Raw genomic sequence first — 20616 nt, forward strand, 5'->3', positions numbered from 1 at the left:
TTCTGATCTCTGGGGGGAGCTGTTTCCAGAGGGTCGGGGCCGCCACAGAGAAGGCTCTTCCCCTGGGTCCCGCGAGACGACATTATTTAGTTGACGGGACCCGGAGAAGACCGACTCTGTGGGACCTAACCGGTCGCTGGGATTTGCGCGGCAGAAGGCGGTCCCGGAGATATTCTGGTCCAATGCCATGAAGGCATTAAGGGGTCAAGTCATGGCATGTGCTAGATCAGGGGTCCCCAACCACCGGGCCGCGGACCAGTACCGGGCCGCGGGGCATGTTGCACCGGTCCGTGGAGTCAGCAGCTGCCGGCCCTCCTGCCGCCGCCCCCTCTCTCCAGCGCTTCGCCTCCCGCCAGGCAAGAGGCCTCGGGAGGCAGGTTCTGCCGGCCACAGGACGATGGACGGGACAGAGGGGCGGGAAGGACCGAGAGGCTCAAGCCTCTTTTGGCTTCTGCCGCGGGGCGCTTTTGCGTTTTTGGCTGGGGGGAGGCAGGAGGGCCAGCCTGACCCCCCCTCCAGCGCTTAGCTCCCGCTGGGCAAGAGGGCTTGGGAGGCAGGTTCTGCCGGCAACAGGGCGATGGTGGGAAAGAGGGGCAGGGAGGTCCAGCACCCCCATGCTTAATCCCGCCCCCAACCACACCCCTTTCCGCCCCCACCGGGCCATAGAAAAATTGTCTTGCTGAAACTGGTCCCTGGTGGAAAAAACGTTGGGGACCACTGTGCTAGATGATTGAAAAGTGTACAAGACAGATTTCATTCCTTACCACATTAATCCCAGTGCCAAGTTCCTGCACTTCCTTCCCATTCTCCCACGCAATCAGCCTGAACAGTGCTCTTTTAATGCTTATCAACTCATTGTTTTTAATGAAGATGATCTCATTTAAGAAACAGCGGGAATGTTGGAGGAAAAAGTAGCACTAAAGTTCTTAATTTTGTAAGAAGCAGCTTACCCTTACCCACCCTGGAAGCAATCTATGAAATGTGTATAGGATACGCATGGATTTACCTTTCCCTTGTAGAGGATAACGGGGCAGACAAAGCGGCCTCTGCATCGGGCCATTTTACTGCGGTGGATGAGGTCTTGCAGCTTGCCAATCTGGACGGTGCTTTCAAACCTGTGGGGAGCAAAGCATTTCATTCAGTTGTACCGGCACCAGTAGTGGGCCATACCCAGTACGGGCCACACTATAGTGTGGTAGCGGAAATCACAATGTGCATGCAGCTGTGTACCCCCGACGTGCGCACATGCCCCCCCATGTGATATTCGACTTTTGCACATGCACTGCAAGCGAATTCTCACACGAGGATGCGTGCGCATGAGAGAATTCCCCAATTTTCAGTGTTTTTTTGCTCCCACGCATGCGTGGATCTAAACAAATTGCATGAGATTTCACTTCCTACACATGCACAGAATCTTATTTATTTATTTATTTATTTATTCATTCATTCATTCATTAGAAACATAGAAACATAGAAGACTGACGGCAGAAAAAGACCTCATGGTCCATCTAGTCTGCCCTTATACTATTTCCTGTATTTTATCTTAGGATGGATATATGTTTATCCCAGGCATGTTTAAATTTAGTGACTGTGGATTTTGTCTTCCCCAGCTCCCAGAAGCACTCTGTGGGCCTCCCGAACCCTCTGGGCGCCTCATTCTTCACTAATACAGGCCTGTTTTTTACCTGTTTTTGAAAAATAAAACGGGCGTAGAGGGTTTGGGAGGCCTGCATAGTGCTACTGGGGGCTGGGGAAGGGAAAAACACCCCCATTTTTGCCTTCCCCCAGCCTCCAAAACCATAGAAGTCTGACGGCAGAAAAAGACCTCATGATCCATCTAGTCTGCCCTTATACTATTTTCTGTATTTTATCTTAGGATGGATATATGTTTATCCCAGGCATGTTTAAATTCTGTGGATTTATCAACCACGTCTGCTGGAAGTTTGTTCCAAGGATCTACTACACTTTCAGTGAAATAATATTTTCTCACGTTGCTTTTGATCTTTCCCCCAACTAACTTCAGATTGTGTCCCCTTGTTCTTGTGTTCACTTTCCTATTAAAAACACTTCCCTCCTGAACCTTATTTAACCCTTTGACATATTTAAATGTTTCGATCATGTCCCCCCTTTTCCTTCTGTCCTCCAGACTATACAGATTGAGTTCATGAAGTCTTTCCTGATACATTTTATGCTTAAGACCTTCCACCATTCTTGTAGCCCGTCTTTGGACCCGTTCAATTTTGTCAATATCTTTTTGTCGGTGAGGTCTCCAGAACTGAACACAGTACAGTACTCCAAATGTGGTCTCACCAGTGCTCTGAAGCCTTCTTGCTAGATCAGTGGTTCTCAAACTGGGGGTCGGTCATTCATTCATTCATTCATTCATTCATTCATTCATTCATTCATTCATTCATTTATTGGATTTGTATGCCACCCCTCTCTGTGGACTTGGGGCGGCTCACAGCACCGGTGGTAGGCAGCCCTTCACTGACGGGCACCCTTTTGATTGAGGAGGGAGAGTCATGCAAAGGCATGCAAATTCCTACCCACAGATCTGGCATCAGCCTTCCACAGCTTGGCTGCTTCGGTTTGTCCCTTCTCATAGTTTGAGAGAAGGGAGAGGAGGACTCGCTTTGCGAAACAACCTCCTGCTTTTACAAACTGTGACCATGAGAGAGGCACCCCATGCGAAGTGCAGGTCGCATTACAGAAACGTAGAAGCTCATTGTCATCTCAAAAGGGAAAGACGACATTTTAAACTTTGGCTTCACATCGTTTTATTTCCCCACCACCATAGCGAAAATCCATTCAGAATTAGCTTTTTAAAAAATTAAAATGTGTGTATACATTCCCCCGAAAAGAGGAATGGAGGCTTTCTCCTGCCTATTTTTGGAACTGCAAATCACATTACAAAAAAATAAGAGAAAAGTAGATTTGGCGATACACGGATGGTGCTTTTACACTTCTCGGGGCCTTGTCAGAGGGCAGGATAAAAATGGAAAATGGCATAAATAATTCTGCTCATCAGGTTCAACGGAAGAGGCCGAATATTCCGGGGTGTGAATGCTCACGGCTGAGCAGGTCAAGGCACGAGGGCTCCCAAATAGAATAGAATATAATTTTTTTATTGGACAAGTATGATTGGACACACAAGGAATTTGTCTTTGGTGCAACTCCCCCTGGAGATTAGAATTGCCCCCACCCTCCTTGCCTTTCGTAAGCTCCTTAAAACCCACCTCTGCCGTCAAGCATGGGGGAACTGAGATATTCTTTCACCCTAGGCCTTTACAATTTATGCATGATATGTTTGTTTGTATGTATGTTTGGTTTTACAATAAGGGTTTTTTAGTTGTTTAATATTGGATTTACATGCTGTTTTTTATTATTGTTGTTAGCCGCCCCGAGTCTACAGAGAGGTGCGGCATACAAATCCAATTAATAATAATAATAATAATAATAATAATAATAATAATAATAATAATAATATACTCTCAGTGTACATAAAATAAAATATATAATTGGGTTTCTTAGTCAAGTGGACTGATTTTTGCAGCCTTATTTGAAAAGAAACCATCACAAAAAAAAACATATATAGTCATACCTCGTCTTACGAACCTAATTGGTTCCAGGGGGAGGTTCGTAAGACGAAAGGTTCGTAAGACGAAACATTGTTTCCCATAGGAAACAATGTAAAGTCAATTAATCCGTGCAACCAAAAAAACCCCCCCGCAAAAAAAACGCTGCCGCCCGGCTGTCACCTTTTAAAACAGCCTGGGGGTTTCTCAGCGACCTTCCGAACGCCAAACGCCAAACTTAAACTTCCAGGTTCGGCGTTCGGGAGGCCGCCGAGAAGCCCCCAGACTGTTTTAAAAGGTGACAGCCGGGCGGCGGGGCTTCCCAGCAGCCTCCGAAAGCCGAACGCGGAAGTTTGGGTTTGGCGTTCGGCTTCGGGAGACGGCTGGGAAGCCGCCCGGCTGTTTTAAAAGGTGACAGCCGGGCTGGGAGGCTTCCCAGCAACCTCCCGAACCCCAAACCCGGACGTTCGGCAAAAGTTCGGGGTTCGGGAGGTTGCTGGGAAGCCCCCCAGCCCGGCTGTGACCTTTTAAAACAGCCAGGCGGCTTCCCAGCAGCTTCCCGAAGCCAAACACCAAACCCGAATTTCCGCGTTCGGTGTTCGGAGGCTGCTGGAAAGCCGCGGAGCTATTTTAAAAGGTGACAGCTGGGCTGGGAGGCTTCCCAGCAACCTCTCAAACCCCGAACCAGGAAGTTCAGCAAAAGTTCGGGGTTCGGGAGGTTGCTGGGAAGTCTCCCAGCCTGGCTGTGACCTTTTAAAACAGCCGGGCGGCTTCCCAGCAGCTTCCCGAAGCCAAACGCCAAACCCGAACTTCCGCGTTCGGAGGCTGCTGGAAAGCCGCGTGGCTGTTTTAAAAGGTGACAGCCGGGCTGGGAGGCTTCCCAGCAACCTCTCGAACCCTGAACCCAGAAGTTCGGCAAAAGTTCGGGGTTTGGGAGGTTGCTGGGAAGCCCCCCAGCCCGGCTGTGACCTTTTAAAACAGCCGGGCGGCTTCCCAGCCGTCTCCTGAAGCCGAGCGTCAAACCCGAACTTCCGGGTTCAGTGTTTGGAGGCTGCTGGGAAGCCCCCCAGCCCGGCTGTCACCTTTTAAAACAGCCGCGCGGCTTCCCAGCAGCCTCCGAACGGTTTAGAAAAAATTTGCCTCTTCTTACGAACTTTTTTCGTGTTACGAACGCCAAACCCGAACTTCCGGGTTCGGCGTTCGGAGGCTGCTGGGAAGCCCCACCGCCCAGCTGTCACCTTTTAAAACAGCCGGGGGCTTCCCAGCAGCCTCCCGAACGCTGAACCCGGAAGTTCGGGTTTGGCATTCGTAACACGAAAAAAGTTCGTAAGAAGAGGCAAATTTTTTCTGAACCCTGGGTTCGTATCTCGAGTTGTTTGTAAGACGAGGGGTTCGTATCTTGAGGTACCACTGTATAATAGAAAAAAAATGTGCTCTTTCTAATGAAATATAAATGAAGATGATTGAAGGTGAGAAAACAGAAAGCTCTGTTTCATCGCCTTCAATCATCTTCATTAGAAAGAGCACGTTGTTTTCTATTGCTCTCTGTTTTCTCACCTTTAATCATCTTCATTTTTATTTCATTAGAAAGAGCACATGTTTTTCTATCTTATATGTTGTTTTTGTGATGGTTTCTTTTCAAATAAGGCTCCAATTTCACCTGGTCCACTTGACAAAGAAAAACCCATTTGTCAAGAATCACGACATTTCATGATTGTAATATTTGCAGGGCAACAGCAGCTCATGGAAGAAACACGACAGAGATCTGACCTGGGGCAACAGCGCATGTGCCAGCAAAAAGGGCTCTACACAGTGATGAAATCCAATTTTTTTACTACCTAGATTGTTGGGGGCAATATGCAAATAATACTGAAATTGCAAACCACCCAGAGAGTTCTATAAAGCACTATGGGGCAGTATAGAAGTCTAAAATTCTATTGTTGTTACTATTTGATTTTTCTGTGCCCTTTGTATGAGGGTTGCCCAGAAAGTAATGCACTACATTTTTTTTCTTCAACAATTATTTATTGAACACTGTGAAACTTGCACACAAGAAAGAATGTTTCTTCTACACTCCCTATTTTTTCACGTAATCTCCATCCCGTTCTAAGGCCTTCCTCCAGCAAAACACAAAGGCGTGTATGCCCCATTGGTACCACACCTTATTCTGGTCACAAAGCCATTTCTGCACTGTGCGAATCACCTCTTCGCCTCACCCTCTGTGCCCAGCGACTAACCGTACTTCTGTCGACTGCAGATTCTCCATAAACCGTACACAAATGTTTGTGAATGTTCCTAACGGTTTTTTTCTCCACAGTGAGAAATTCAATGACACGCTGCTTGTAACGTACATCACTTACAGACGCCATTTCGAAACACTGCTGCAGCTACGCTATCTGTCTGAAGAAATGCAAAATTTACACAGGCACTCCTGACAATTCAAATAATGTATATGTAAAGTTTCACATCCGTACCATTACTGTAGGCTGAGAAAAGAAAATGTGGTGCATTACTTTCTGGGTGACCGGCGTAGTATCGAATGCATTGGCCTATTATTATTATTATTATTATTATTATTATTATTATTATTATTATTATTATTATTATGTCAATACAACACAGCAAACGAGATCACTATGCTGGATTTCGTATTTCATCACCAGTCGGGCGCTTCCCAAGCACCTAGGACTGTGTGATGTAGCGGCGAATTATGTCTGCCGATCCCAGTAAAGCGGCCTTTTGCAATTGACAGATGGAGATTTTGTCAATTCCAATGGTTTTCAAATGTCCGCTGAGATCCTTTGGCCCTGCGCCCAGAGTGCCAAGTATCACTGGGACCACTTTCACTGGCTTATGCCAGAGTCGTTGCAGCTCGATTTTTAGATCTTCGTATTTCACTAATTTCTCTAGCTGCTTCTCCTCAATTCTGCTGTCTCCTGGGATTGCGATGTCGATGTTGATTATTATTATTATTATTACTATTATTATTATTATTATTTACTAGATTTGTATGTTGCCCTTCTCCAAAGACTCATGGCGGCTCACAAGATACAATATAAAACAATGTACACAAATCTAATTAATTAAAACTACAAGCTAAAATGCCACTATAATAAAAACAGTCAGTCACAACCACACATCACATTTAGTAGTTATAATTATAGTTATACAGTGATCCCTCGAGTTTCGCGATCTCGATGTTCGCTAAACGCTATATCGCGAGTTTTCAACCCGGAAGTAAACTCCACCATCTGCGCATGCGTGCCCTTCCACGCATGCGTAGATGGTGGAGTTTCCCCGCCGGGCAGAGGCTTCCCTGGGTCTTCCCCCACTTGCCCCGGTAAGACAGCGGCGGTGCGAGCAACGGGGTGGGCGGGCGGCACGCGCGCGGGAAACCCCTGCTCCGCTTCCCAGCTGAGAAGCGGAGCTAGGGTGTCCCCAAGCGCGCGCGCGCTTCGGGACACCCCCGGCTCCGCTTCTCAGCTGGGAAGCAGAGCTGGCAATGGCGGACGCCGCGCGCGAGCGCGGGGATACCCCAGCTCTGCTTCCCAGCTGAGAAGCGGAGCTAGGGTGTCCCCAAGCGCGCGCGCGCTTCGGGACACCCCCGGCTCCGCTTCTCAGCTGGGAAGCGGAGCTGGCAATGGCGGGCGAAGGGCGGGCGGCGGTGGAAGTAAAAACACCATCTGCGCATGCGCAGATGGTGTTTTTACTTCCGCACCGCTACTTCGCGAAAAATCGATCATCGCGAGGGGTCCTGGAACGGAACCCTCGCGATGATCGAGGGATCACTGTAGTGTATAAGATTTGTATGCCGCCCCTCTCCGAAGACTCGAGGTGACTCACAGCATAGCAATAATACAATACAATACAAATATAACAAGAAAAAATTAGATCCATTTAAAAGACATTAATAACACAATAAAACCCCTAGTTATGCAGTCATACACATTCAGCCTAATCTATCATGCAGTAGGGCCAAAAATATAATAAAAAGGGAAAAGATGGTAATTATCCCCACGCCTGGCGACAAAAATTCCAGGTCCTAGCCAGGTCCTGCCCTGTACTATCTTCCCAGAAAGTTTGAAAAGAATCTTCAACGTGTACAGTAGAGGTCTTTAAACTCGGCAACTTTAAGACTTGTGGACTTCAACTCCCAGAATTCTCCAGCCAGATATGGGAGCTGAAGTCCACAAGTCTTAAAGTTGCCAAGTTTGAAGACCTCTGGTATACACTGTCCTCAACAGCTCTGGTGGTGCACATGAGGTCATGGTCAACTGGGCACCCATGTCTCATGTTCTCTCTTGTCTTTCATTCTTTCCAGTCTTCTCACTCCATGGTTTGCTACCCAAACTGCTGGGTGCAAATAATCGTTTGAGATACTGTCTGGAAAAATTCTGATTCTGTTCAGTGCAGTTGACATCCTTAAAATTTGAAATAGTTAGATATTTCCCCCCAGAATGTAAAAATCAAGCTGCCCTTGAGTCTAGCTTGATTCCCAGTGATTACATCAATGCAAATTTGTTGCTAGTTTTATTGGAATGGTTAGCCACAATTCTTCTTCCGCTGCTATAAAATACATGTATAACAGTTGAATACTGTTTGTCTGTCTGTCTGTCTGTCTGTCTGTCTGTCTGTCTATCTATCTATCTATCTATTGGACTTGTATGCCGCCCCTCTCCGTGGACTCGGGGCGGCTAACAACAGTGACAAAAACAAAATGTAAAAATCCAATACTACAACAGCTAAAAACCCTTGTTATAAAACCAATCATACATACAAACATACCATGCATAAATTGTAGAAGGCTAGGGGGAAAGATTATCTTAATTCCCCCATGTCTGACGGCAGAGGTGGGTTTTGAAGAGCTTACGAAAGGCAAGGAGGGTGGGGGCTATTCTAATCTCTGGGGGGAGTTGGTTCCAGAGGGCCGGGGCCGCCACAGAGAAGGCTCTTCCCCTGGGCCCTGCTAACCGACATTGTTTAGTTGACGGGACCCGGAGAAGGCCAACTCTGTGGGACCTAACTGGTCGCTGGGATTCGTGCGGCAGAAGGCGGTCCCAGAGATAATCTGTCCCGGTGCCATGAAGGGCTTTAAAGGTCATAACCATCACTTTGAATTATGACCGGAAACTGATCGGCAACCAATATAAGGGCAGAGGAAGAAAAATTCCAATAAAAAACCCCCACTAAATCTCTGCACTGCTAGCATAGCTGGCTGGAGAATTCTGGGAGTTGAAGTCCACAAGTCTTAAAGTTGCCAAGTTTGGGGGACCCCTATTGTAGTCCCTAGGTTCACAATGCATTCTAGTGCCAAGCCATTAGCTTTACAAAATCTTGCAACTTAGCACTCTAAATTACACTTGGAAATGCACCAGCCCTTCCTGGAAGGCCATTAAAGTGGCTTCAGAGAAATATTTGGCCAGCTCCTCTTTCACTTCCCTTGAAGCTAGATACTAGTTTGGTTTTAAAGCAAGAAACAAACAGCAATTGTGGAACTGAGAAAATTTGGTGGGTTTTTTCCCCCCCCTATCCTGTTGCAGCTATTTCCACATGATTTTAAAATTTCAAAAACTTGCCTCCTCTTTTGTGAAATGTTGGATAGACTATTAAGAAAAAGGATTAACTACTACCATATGTTTTTTCCCCCCATCCCTTAATTGGGCAACATGGTTCTTTATTTTTTTTTATTTCATATCTTTTTAAATGCCTTCAAAGAAAGGCAATACTGTATATGGATGTATGCATCAACACCTGTTAGGTGACGTTCAACCTTCAAATCTGAAATAAGTGTACAGTGCTAGTGTTTTCCTGCAAAAACTAACACAAACATTTGAAAAAAAATATCAGTTGTGGAGCGTTTCACACAGCACAGCTACAATTTTTCACCCTGCTGCGGTAAAAGAGGCAGAAATATCAATTATTTTGCACTTGCATTTTATAAAGACACAAAGAAGTCCCCCATTTTTCAGCCAAGTCACCCCTGGCCCATTCACCCAGTTTAGCAAAGGGGGGGTGGGTGGGAGTCACGATACATCACGTGACGAAGATGTGAAGATGTGAGTGATACTCCTGGCTCAAGTGACATTAGGGTGGCATGGGATAGATAGAGGACTACCTCTGCACTTTCTTCGATCGCATGCACGATCTCAACTGATTCACATCAAACGGCCATGGGGTAAGAAAGAACACCTGGAGATGTTGCCAGTGGGAACATACCTACTTCATACTCATCACTTTCTACTTTGGAAAAAAAGGGGGTCATAAGAACATAAGAAGAGCCATGCTGAATCAGTCCAAAGCCCATCGAATCCAGGATTCTGTGTCACACAGTGGCCCACCAATTGTCCAGGGGGATTTTGAGCAGAAAGAGAAGGCGAAAGCCTCCCTTTCCCTTGACCCTCAACAAATGGTACCCAAGGGAATCTTGCCTGCCTCAACCAACATGGCACATGGACATCCGTTTCAATAACCACCAATATACTTGGCATCCTCAATCTGAGTATTGCATTGGCAGTTCTGTGTTAGCACAAACTTCAGAAGAGAAAGATTTAGGGGTAATGATTTCTGACAGTCTCAAAATGGGTGAACAGTGCAGTCAGGCGGTAGGGAAAGCAAGTAGGATGCTTGGCTGCTTAGCTAGAGGTATAACAAGCAGGAAGAGGGAGATTGTGATCCCGCTATATAGAGCAGTGATTTTCAACCTTTTTTGAGCCGCAGCACATTTTTTACATTTACAAAACCATGGGGCACATTGAGGGGGGGGGGGGCGCTAAAAAAAGTTTGGACAAAGAAATTCTCTCTTCCTTCCTTTCACTCTACAGTATTTCTCTCTCCCTCTTTCTCTCCCTCTTTCTCCTCTCTCTCTCCATCCCTCTTTCTCTCTTCCTTCTTTCCTCTTTTTTGCTCTCTTTCTCTCTCCCCCCCTACTTTCCTCTATGTCTTTCTCTCTCCCACCTTCCCTCCCTCTCTCTCTCTTGCTTGCTTGTTTTCTCTCTCTTGCTCTCTCTCTTGCTTGCTTTCTCTATTGTTCTCTTTCTCCCTTGCTTTCTTTCTTTCTCTCTCTCGCTTTCTTTCTCTCTCTTTCTCTTTCTTTTTCTCACTCTTTCTCTTGTTTTCTTTCTCTCTCTGAGCTTCGCGGCACACCTGACCATGTCTCGCGGCACACTAGTGTGCCACGGCACACTGGTTGAAAAACACTGATATAGAGCACTGGTGAGACCACATTTGGAATACTGTGTTCAGTTCTGGAGACCTCACCTACAAAAAGATATTGACAAAATTGAATGGGTCCAAAGATGGGCTACAAAAATGGTGGAAGGTCTTAAGCATAAAACGTATCAGGAAAGACTTCATGAACTCAATCTGTATAGTCTGGAGGACAGAAGGAAAAGGGGGGACATGATCGAAACATTTAAATATGTTAAAGGGTTAAATAAGGTTCAGGAGGGAAGTGTTTTTAATAGGAAAGTGAACACAAGAACAAGGGGACACAATCTGAAGTTAGTTGGGGGAAAGATCAAAAGCAACATGAGAAAATATTATTTTACTGAAAGAGTAGTAGATCCTTGGAACAAACTTCCAGCAGACATGGTTGGTAAATCCACAGTAACTGAATTTAAACATGCCTGGGATAAACATATATCCATCCTAAGATAAAATACAGAAAATAGTATAAGGGCAGACTAGATGGACCATGAGGTCTTTTTCTGCCGTCAGTCTTCCATGTTTCTATGTTTCTATCCGTGAATCTGTCTAATCCTGCCTCGAAGCTATCCAGGCTGACAGCTGTCACAACCTCTTCTGGAAGTGAATTCCATAAACCAATGACCCTCTGGGTGAAGAAATATTTCCCTTGATTTGTCCTCGCTTTCTTACTTATGAGCGTTTTATGCCCCCTCATCCTAATATTGTGTGATAGAGAAAATATAATAATTTTTCTCTATCCACCTTTCCTATCCCCATGCATGATTTTATACACTTCGATCAAAGTCACCAAAAGTCGGTCTGGAAAGCTAAACAGCGTCAAACCTGTTCGATACTTGGATGAAAGACAGACTGGATATCCTAGACTGGGACTTTTAAGAAGGCAATGACAAACCGCCTGTCACTGGATGAAGCCATCAGTGGAACTTGACTCAAGGGCATCGTTCCAAGCCACTAGGAGTCAGTACTCACAACAAACCCAGTTTTGGCTTATGCTAATTAGGGGTATAAGAGGTAAGCATATAAATAACTGTTGACAGCAATCTGCTCGTTTCTTTCTACTGCAACTAAAATCTTGGCTACTATTGAGTGATCAGCTTGCTGGCGAGCCTCTTTAAAAACATATATACTGGCACTGTAGATGGCAATAGGGGAAAGGCACCTTAAGTTATCTGCAGGTCGGGGAGATACAATCAAACCTGAAACAACAGAATTGCTGGAGAATCAGTTCTGGTTTGTGGCTAGTGTTATCACTCAGCTCAGTGTCCAGATGTTACGAAGTAATTGCTGTGTTTACTCACTGGGTTTGGGCAGTACCCAATCATGATTGAAGCAAGTTACAGTGGTACCTCTACCTAAGAACGCCTCTACTTAAGAACTTTTCTAGATAAGGACCGAGTGTTCAAGATTTTAGTTAGGTCCCACAGAGTGGGTCTTCTCCGGGACCTGTCAACTAAACAATGCCACTTGGCGGGACCCAGGGGAAGAGCCTTCTCTGTGGCGGCCCCGACCCTCTGGAACCAACTCCCCCCAGAGATCAGAATTGCCCCCACCCTCCTTGCCTTTCGTAAGCTACTTAAAACCCACCTCTGCCACCAGGCATGGGGGAATTAAGACTTTTTCTCCCCCTAGGCCATCACAACTGTATATACGGTATGCTTGTATGTATGTTTGGTTTTTATATATTAAGGGGTTTTAAATTTGCTTTTAGTATTGGATTTTATTGTACATTGTTTATGATTGTTGTTAGCCGCCCCGTGTTTTCGGAGAGGGGCGGCATATAAATCCAATAAAACTTGAAACTTTTTTGCTTCATCTTGAGAACCGTTTTCTACTTAAGAATCTGAGCCTGGAAAAATTTCCCAGGAAATTTGAGAGCGGCACAAGGGCCAGGCCACTTTCCTGCCATTCCCCCTGGGTTTCTCTCTGGCACAGTGTATGGGAGGCAGCCTCGTGCCAGGTGTATGGGAGGCACGTGCTCCTCCTCCCGCCTCAGAGTCCCTCTTTTTTTTTTAAGCTTTGAAGTTTTGCATTTTTTTTATTTCCCTCCCCTCCCCTTCCTCCGGCAGCGACTGTCCTCCTCTTCTTGCCCCTCCTCCTCCCACCCAAATTCCAAGCTTTCATTTCTTTCCTAATTTATTTATTTATTTATTTATTTATTTATTTATTTATTTTATTACTTGGATTTGTATGCCGCCCCTCTCCGAAGACTCGGGGCGGCTCACAGCATGTAAAACAAATCATAGTAATCAGACAAATTTAAGATATTTAAATATTTAAAAAACCCAGATACTAACAGACACACACACAGACACACCATGCATAAATTAAACGCATTATTTGCTTTTACAGTGATTCCTATGGGGAAAATTGCTTCTACTTACAAACTTTTCTACCTGGTCATGGAACAAATTAAGTTCTTAAGTAGAGGTACCACTGTACTTTAATACAAGCCTTGAGACTAAGAGCCGGGGTGGTGCAGTGCTAACTGCTAGCTGTGGTTCAGCAGTTCAAATCTCACCACCAACTCAAGGATGACTCAGCCTTCCATCTTTCCGAGGTGGGTCAAATGAGGACCCAGATTGTTGGGGGCAATAGGTTGATGTGTAAAAACACATAGATTGCTTTGAAGCAGATTTATGCAAATGTTCCCTATGTTTTGTTCTAGGAAGGTGAATACATTCTCCTCCTTCAGGATTAGCAGTTGGGACTGAGGCAGGGCAGCAAACATGTAATCCAAAAGAAAGAGGAGTGAAGGAGAAATGTATTCTTTTGAGTTGCAAACTTGTCTTTGAAGGATGCATCATTCTTTCTATAAGCATAAAATAAAAATATTGATTTTACTGTATTGCTTAATTCTAATTTCAATTTCCTCTTATTGCTTCCAAAAAAAAAAAAGCAGAACAAAAGATCAATATCTGGAAAAGCCAATTCTTTAGCCAAAGGATTACCAACTGCTGAACGTTTGCTTTATCAAATAAATCTAATCGGGCATCTTATCTAAGTCACTACTTCTCTTGGCTCTAAAAAACTAAAGACAAGCAAAAATAGTACCAAAAATCACTCAGGCACAGAAAGCATTCACGAGAATGCCGTGCCACTGATGGACATATTTTTAAAAAGCCACAATAAAGCACTGCTGCATTTGATAAAAATCTGTAGGTACTTTGTGTACTTTCCCAGAAGATTAAAAAAGAGAAATTTGCAGTTCCAAACAGAAGAATGACGAAATATAGAAAAGAATGTCACTGCAAAGAGTATTACTGAATGTTTAGTACAGAGACTACATATGAGGCTACATATGAGGCTATAAACAAAACCTCTGTCAGTGACTCTGCCCTCATCTTTATATTCAACCATAAAAGGAAGAACTCAGGTAAACCTCTGGAACCGCCTGCTACCGCACGAATCCCAGCGACTGATAAGGTCCAACAGAGTTGGCCTTCTCCGGGTCCCGTCGACAAAACAATGTCGTCTGGCGGGCCCCAGGGGAAGAGCCTTCTCTGTGGTGGCCCCGGCCCTCTGGAATCAACTCCCCCCAGAGATTAGACCTGTCCCCACCCTCCTTGTCTTTCCTAAACTACTCAAGACCCACCAATACTGCCAGGCATGGGGGATTTGAGACATCTTTCCCCCAGGCTCTTTATATTTTATGTTTGGTATGTATGTGTTGTCTGGTTTTAATATGATAGGGTTTTATATATTTCTTTTTAATATTAGATTTGTTTCACTATAATATTGTTTTTATCATTGTTGTGAGCCACCCCGAGTCTTCGGAGAGGGGCGGCATACAAATCTAATAAATTATTATTATTATTATTATTATTAATATTAATAATAATAATAATAATACTCGACTTATGACCAGATGGTTAGTGATTGTTCAAAGTTGTGACTTACCTGCAAAAAGGGAGTTACAATTCTGTTCCAAAGCTCTGACAGTTGGCCCCAATCCTGCAGTCACACGACTGCCCTTTGGATGCTGGGTGTTTATAGCCATTTTCAGTGTTATGTGGTCATGTGACTGCATTTTACAGCATTTTTGCCAAAAACAGGAAGTGACTTCGTTTTTGGTAAAACTGCCCTAGCAAAAGAGTGGATTCACTTTTAGCAACCCTTTGCTTCACAACTGCTGCATTAATGACTACCACAAAAAACATCATAAAATCAGGTGGGTCATGTGACCAACCCAATTTATCATTGTTATAGCAGCTTACTCTATAGCAGTGCTTCTCAGTTATTTTCTGTTACGCCTCCCCAGGAAGAATTAAACATTTTGCGCCTCCTCCCAACTCTCCACCGAGACAATTGTTTGCAATATTCGGCAAACATTTTCATTAAAAAACTTCAAGCAGCTTATCAGCATGATTGGGGTGTAATGTGTTTAACTGACGTCTTAATTTATTTGGCTTCATGCTTTCCACTGCCAACATTTTTAGACGCAGTAAACATACTGGTCTTTCCTCGTCTCCCACCGTAGTCACAGTGAAGCCAAGTGCTACATAGGCTCCGTTGTTTTTTCTCGTCTTAGCTTTCAGGGGACTTATATTTCTCTCATTATCTCTGTCTATCACCTCCTTTCTTTTCATCCCTGTTAAATACACTGCTCAAAACAATAAAGAGAACAGTTAAACAACACAATATAGCGCCAAGTAAATCAAACGTCTGTGAAATCACACTGTCCACTTAGGAAGCAACACTGATTGACCATCAATTTCACTTGCTGTTGTGCACATTCAACTTTGTACAGAACAAAGTATTCAATGAGAATATTGCATTCATTCAGATCTAGGATGTGTTCTTTGAGTGTTCCCTTGCTTGAGCAGTATATTTGTCCATGGTGTCTCTTAAGGGTTTGTTATCTGCACTTCATATCTCCTGCTCTGTGTTGTGTGCTATTGTTCAATGCAAAAAACCCTAGTGCCTGCGGCAAAAAAAAAAAAGCTTGTTCCCCAGGCTTGCGCGCCCCCTCTAGCATCACTCCGTACCCCCCCCCGAGGGGTCCCATCCTGCTATTTGAGAAACACTGCTCTATACTAATATTTCATCAGTGTACAGGTTCAAGATGTAAATGGAATTTTGTGGGATTACAGTACTCAAGTATATACAGTAATGGCCAGCCAAAATTTTTACTGCCACTGTGGGTGTGGCGTATTTTGTGGGTGTGGTTTAATGGTCATGTGACTGGGTAGGAGTGGCTTGCCAGCCATGTGGCCAGGTGGGAGTGGCTTGAACGATCATCATTGTTCAAGTGAAGTGTTAAGTCCTCAACTTACAACCTCACCAGTGTCGCCCTCTGGGGTGACAATTTGCTTTGTGTTTCCCGCAGTCTCCTTCCTGGGTTGTCCCCCCACCTCTGGCTGGGTAGCTAGGCGAACAGGTGCCGATCAGCTGTTGAGAAAAGAGGGGGGAGGAAATGGGCCCCCCGCAACTCCTGCCGGTGCTGGTCTTCCTGCCGCTTTCCGAGGAAGAGGAGGAAGATGGGAGGGGGGGATAGTCAGCTGAGCTGGGCACACAGCTTCATTTCTGCCAGTGGAACTGCATTCCACCCCGTCTTACCTACTGCCCACTCCTGGGTATATACATTTAAATGAAGCTTCCAGAGATAATCCTCATGTCACCTCATATATGAGCATTTCTGTACAGAAATTCATCACACAAAGAAAATTAAGTATGCATAAAGCTGATGAGTTTCAAAGTAGAGTGAAGTTATCAGAAAGAACAGCTGGGTGGAATAGAATCAGGCCTACTCTTTCTAGCCCTCAACTCTGGACATAAATCACCTAGCAGATTTTCTACATAGCTGACGCTATCATATGAAACGCCATGCACTTTATAACTTGTGACCTATGCATGGAACAGCCTGAACTAGAGTTGTAAACAACAACTTGCTTGGTCACGTATAGCAGTATTTCCCAACCTTGGCAACTTGAAGATATCTGGACTTCAACTCCCAGAATTCCCCAGCCAGCATTCACTGGCTGGGGAATTCTGGGAGTTGAAGTTCAAATATCTTCAAGTTGCCAAGGTTGGGAAACACTGACATATAGCAATAAAACAGAAGTCCCATACTCACTATGACACTTCCGTGCCTGCTACTGAGTTTCAAGAGATTTTCAAAATAACATCATACATAACATGAATGTAATCAGCCACACAAACACCTATTGATTAAATTAAAAATACATTATTTTTTTAGTGTGTAGAAGTTTGCATGAACAGTTTGCTAGTAAGATTTATCGTACAGGATTATTCAATGTAAACAGTTTGCTAGTAATATTTATTGTATGGGATTATCCAATTCTTTCTGAGATAGTCCAGCATTTACACACATTCATTGATATTTTCGACAAGATACAATGCAAAGCATTTTATTGCATATGATTCAAGATGTGCAGTTTCCAACAGGAAAACAGCATTACTATGTAGGATGTTGGATATCTGCAAAGTGACTCAAAAGAACCACAATGTTAACTCTGTATTGCTGATTAATAAAAATTAGTCCTATTAAAAACAGAACTGGCTCTAGTACACCAGCCTCTTCATCACTGCTGTCTGAACCCTTCTCCTTTTACTCTGCTATCCAACATAACAATTTAGTCAGCAAATCAAAAGGATTCTAATCACAGGAAGAAGTACAATTGCTGTACAGAAAGTTTCTTCAAAAGCTTGAAAAGTTGAATAAAGGGAAGCACCCCCCTAATAAGCCTATTAACAGCACAAAATAATCTTGACCGCAGTCAATCAATACAATTCTTAACACTGTTCGGATTTATATCCACATATTTATTTCTCCTTGGTGACTGGCAAGCACATTTTCCACAAAAATATTTAATCTAGATATTAAATACACAACCTTCCCAGGACATTCACAACTTACGTATGTCTTTCTCGGTCACTGCTTTCATATTCCAAAATGACCATCAGACGTGGGTAATGACTGCAGATTTCGCCATTCACATTGTGGATCAGGCTGTAGCAATAATCCTTACTGAACAATTCAAGGCAGCATTTTTCAATGTGCTCTACCTGTATGGGTGAGACACAGTTACTGTATTACAAATGTAATGATGCACACCTCAGAAAAGTATTTACATTCAAGGACAATAGCCTTAATTTTAGAAGCTTAATAACCCCGCCACCCAAAAACAGAAAGTAACACATGTTTAATATCAATTAAAATACAGTACAAAAAATTCAAGTAAGAGATATTCTAAGCAGCATTTATCCCATGAATTTGCAAGGTAGTAGCACTATTTGGAGTAATATTCATTTGAAATGCTTATCATTCAAAAAAGCTAACTTTACTGGTACGTTTGGCAAGAAATTTTTAAAATAGAAATGGTCATTACGCAAAAACTAGAATAATTTTCCTAGAAATATCAGGGTTCATGATGAGTTGAAACTGGAATCTGTACAGAGTTAGGAAGTATGCACTGAGCAATTTCTAACAAATTAAGGAACAATGCCCATTACTTCGTAGAACACAAAATTTTCCAACTGTTTTTCAGTTCTCTATTTTTTTTCAAGAAGCATCAAAAAAGCAGCATACATTTCATGCAAAAAAAACATTTAAAAAAAAGAACAGCAGAACAGGAGAGCAGCTTTCTGCAGGTAATTGTGAACTTACAACAGCGTGTTTAATGCCTTTTCAAAGTTATGATGGCACTGAAAAAGTTGGCTTATGACCATTCTTCACATTTAAGACCACTATAAGCATCCCCACAGTCACAGTGATCAAAATTCAGATGCTTGTCAACTGGCATGTATTTATCACTGTTGCAGTGTCCCAGGGTCATGTAATCACCTTTTGCAAGCAAAGACAAGGGGGAAGCCATATTAACAACCTGTGTTGCTAACCTGACAACTGCAAGGATTCACTTTAACAACTGTTACAAGAAAGGTCTTCAACTTCACTTCATAAATGTTTCAATTAGCAACATAAGTAATTCACATCCTGGACATAAATTGTTTCAACTCCTACCCTCAAAGCATCACTATAGAACACTGCACACCAAGACAAATAGACACAAGAACAGGTTTTTCCCAGACGCCATCACTCTGCTAAACAAATAATTCCCTCAATAAACTATTCACTAAGGTTGCATTACTATTTCTACTAGTCTTTCTCATCATTATCACCCATCTCCTCCTACTGATGACTGTAACTTGTTGCTTGTATCTTTATAATTTATATTAACATTGTTTCCTGATTGCTTATTTGTGCCCTATGACTATCATTTAATGTTGAACCTCAGAATTCTTGACAAAGGTATCTTTTCTTTTAGTACACTGAGAGCATATGCACCAAAGGCAAATTCCCCTGAATCCAATCACACCTGGCCAATAAAGAATTCTATTCTATTTCTACTCTATTCTACCCTACTCTACCTTACATCATCTGGGTGTTTTGAGCACTACAACAGACAGCATCCTACAGATGTTGGGTGTTATAACTTAAGTAATTTTTAAAATACAAGTAGCCCTTGACTTACCACAGCTCATTAAGTGACTGTTCAAAATTACAATGGCTTATCTGTACCCTATGACAATCATTTTGTACCTCATGATTCATGACAAATGTATATTTTCGTTTATGTAGACTGGCAGCATATGCACCAAAGACTAATTCCTTGTGTGTCCAATCACGATTGGCCAATAAAGAATTCTATTCTATTGTGCAGATATAGATCTTCTGAAGAGTAGTAGATGCTTAGAACAAACTTCCAGCAGACGTGGTTGATAAATCCACAGTAACTGAATTTAAACCTGCCTGAGGTAAACATCTATCCATCCTAAGATAAAATACAGGAAATAGTATAAGGGCAGACTAGATGGACCATGAGGTCTTTTTCTGCCATCAATCTTCTATGTTTCTATGTTTTTATAAATATTGGGTTCCACTGTGGTTGCAACTCCACGACTATCTGTATTGAGAATACTGTATCGGATTTTTTTTTTAAAAGGCAACATTAAGTAAGGCGCCACTTCTTTAATAGATAGGTATGCAACATGCAGACCCCCAGGGTGGGTTTTACGCTGTGCAAACCATGCTTAGATGCACAAACTTAAAAACGGTGGATATATTTCTTTGTCTTGAAGGCTGTATCACAGCTCCAGGTTTCCCTTCTCCTGCAGGGCAGTTGAAAGTCCCGCGCAAGAGGCTTCCCAGATGGGTCTGCACTGCATGCAGGGGTACTGCATACAGGCATAGTGCATGCACTCATCCATCTTAAAAGAGGCCACTTGCACAGCCACGCTGGTGCTATGCATGCAGCCAGTCCCGTGCAAGGCTCACCGGCTGCTCACCTTATTATTGCCGCTATTCCCACCGCTGCCTCCAGCCGCTCCCCCGCTTTCCCGGGCCCGGTACTGCGCCCTCGAAAACTCCAGCAGCAGCTCGCCCAAGGCGCGCTCTCCGGAGCCAGCGGCCTGCAAACAGGCGGAGCCGCTCCGGGCACTTGCCATCCGCACCCCCGCAGTCACGGGCCCAACAAGCCCCAGAGTCGCTTGCCCAGCGCCTTCGCCATCCCAAATCTCCTTCCGCTTCCGGAAAGACGACGATGACGCCATTGGAAGGCGACGGAATCCCCCCTCCCCGCGAGCCCGCCTGGAGGGCGGACTCGAAAGAGCCTCCCCGCCGCCGCCCCTCCTGTTCTAGAAGGGGGAGGGCGTGGCTTTGTCTCTGGTGGGTGTGGCTGGAAGTTTTGAATCCTCCAGAAATGCGTAGGGGGGGAGTGAGAGAGAGACTGGGTCTGTGTATAGCAGGCCGTTAAGACCCTCTTGCCGGGCTGTGGAATTGTGGGATATCCACCCATTTTAAAGCCGCCAACGTTGT

The 20616-nt window shown here is 44.1% G+C and overlaps 1 protein-coding gene across 1 annotated transcript in view; it reads right to left on the reverse strand.

Moving 5' to 3' along the window:
- The window catches only part of LOC139155361 (phosphatidylinositol-3,5-bisphosphate 3-phosphatase MTMR14-like), an 81480-nt gene extending 61122 nt beyond the window's left edge, over window positions 1-20358 (reverse strand). The window contains exons 1-3 of the mRNA XM_070730494.1: window positions 20088-20358; window positions 17659-17807; window positions 1007-1115 (exon numbers count right to left, since the gene is read on the reverse strand). Coding sequence (XP_070586595.1) covers window positions 1007-1115; window positions 17659-17807; window positions 20088-20351 — 522 coding nt within the window. The 5' untranslated portion in view covers window positions 20352-20358. The remainder of the gene's footprint in view (window positions 1-1006; window positions 1116-17658; window positions 17808-20087) is intronic.
- Window positions 20359-20616: the final 258 nt, after the last annotated feature.

This window comes from Erythrolamprus reginae, unplaced genomic scaffold (genome assembly GCF_031021105.1).
Source record: "Erythrolamprus reginae isolate rEryReg1 unplaced genomic scaffold, rEryReg1.hap1 H_17, whole genome shotgun sequence".
Classification (NCBI taxonomy): Eukaryota; Metazoa; Chordata; class Lepidosauria; order Squamata; family Dipsadidae; genus Erythrolamprus; species Erythrolamprus reginae.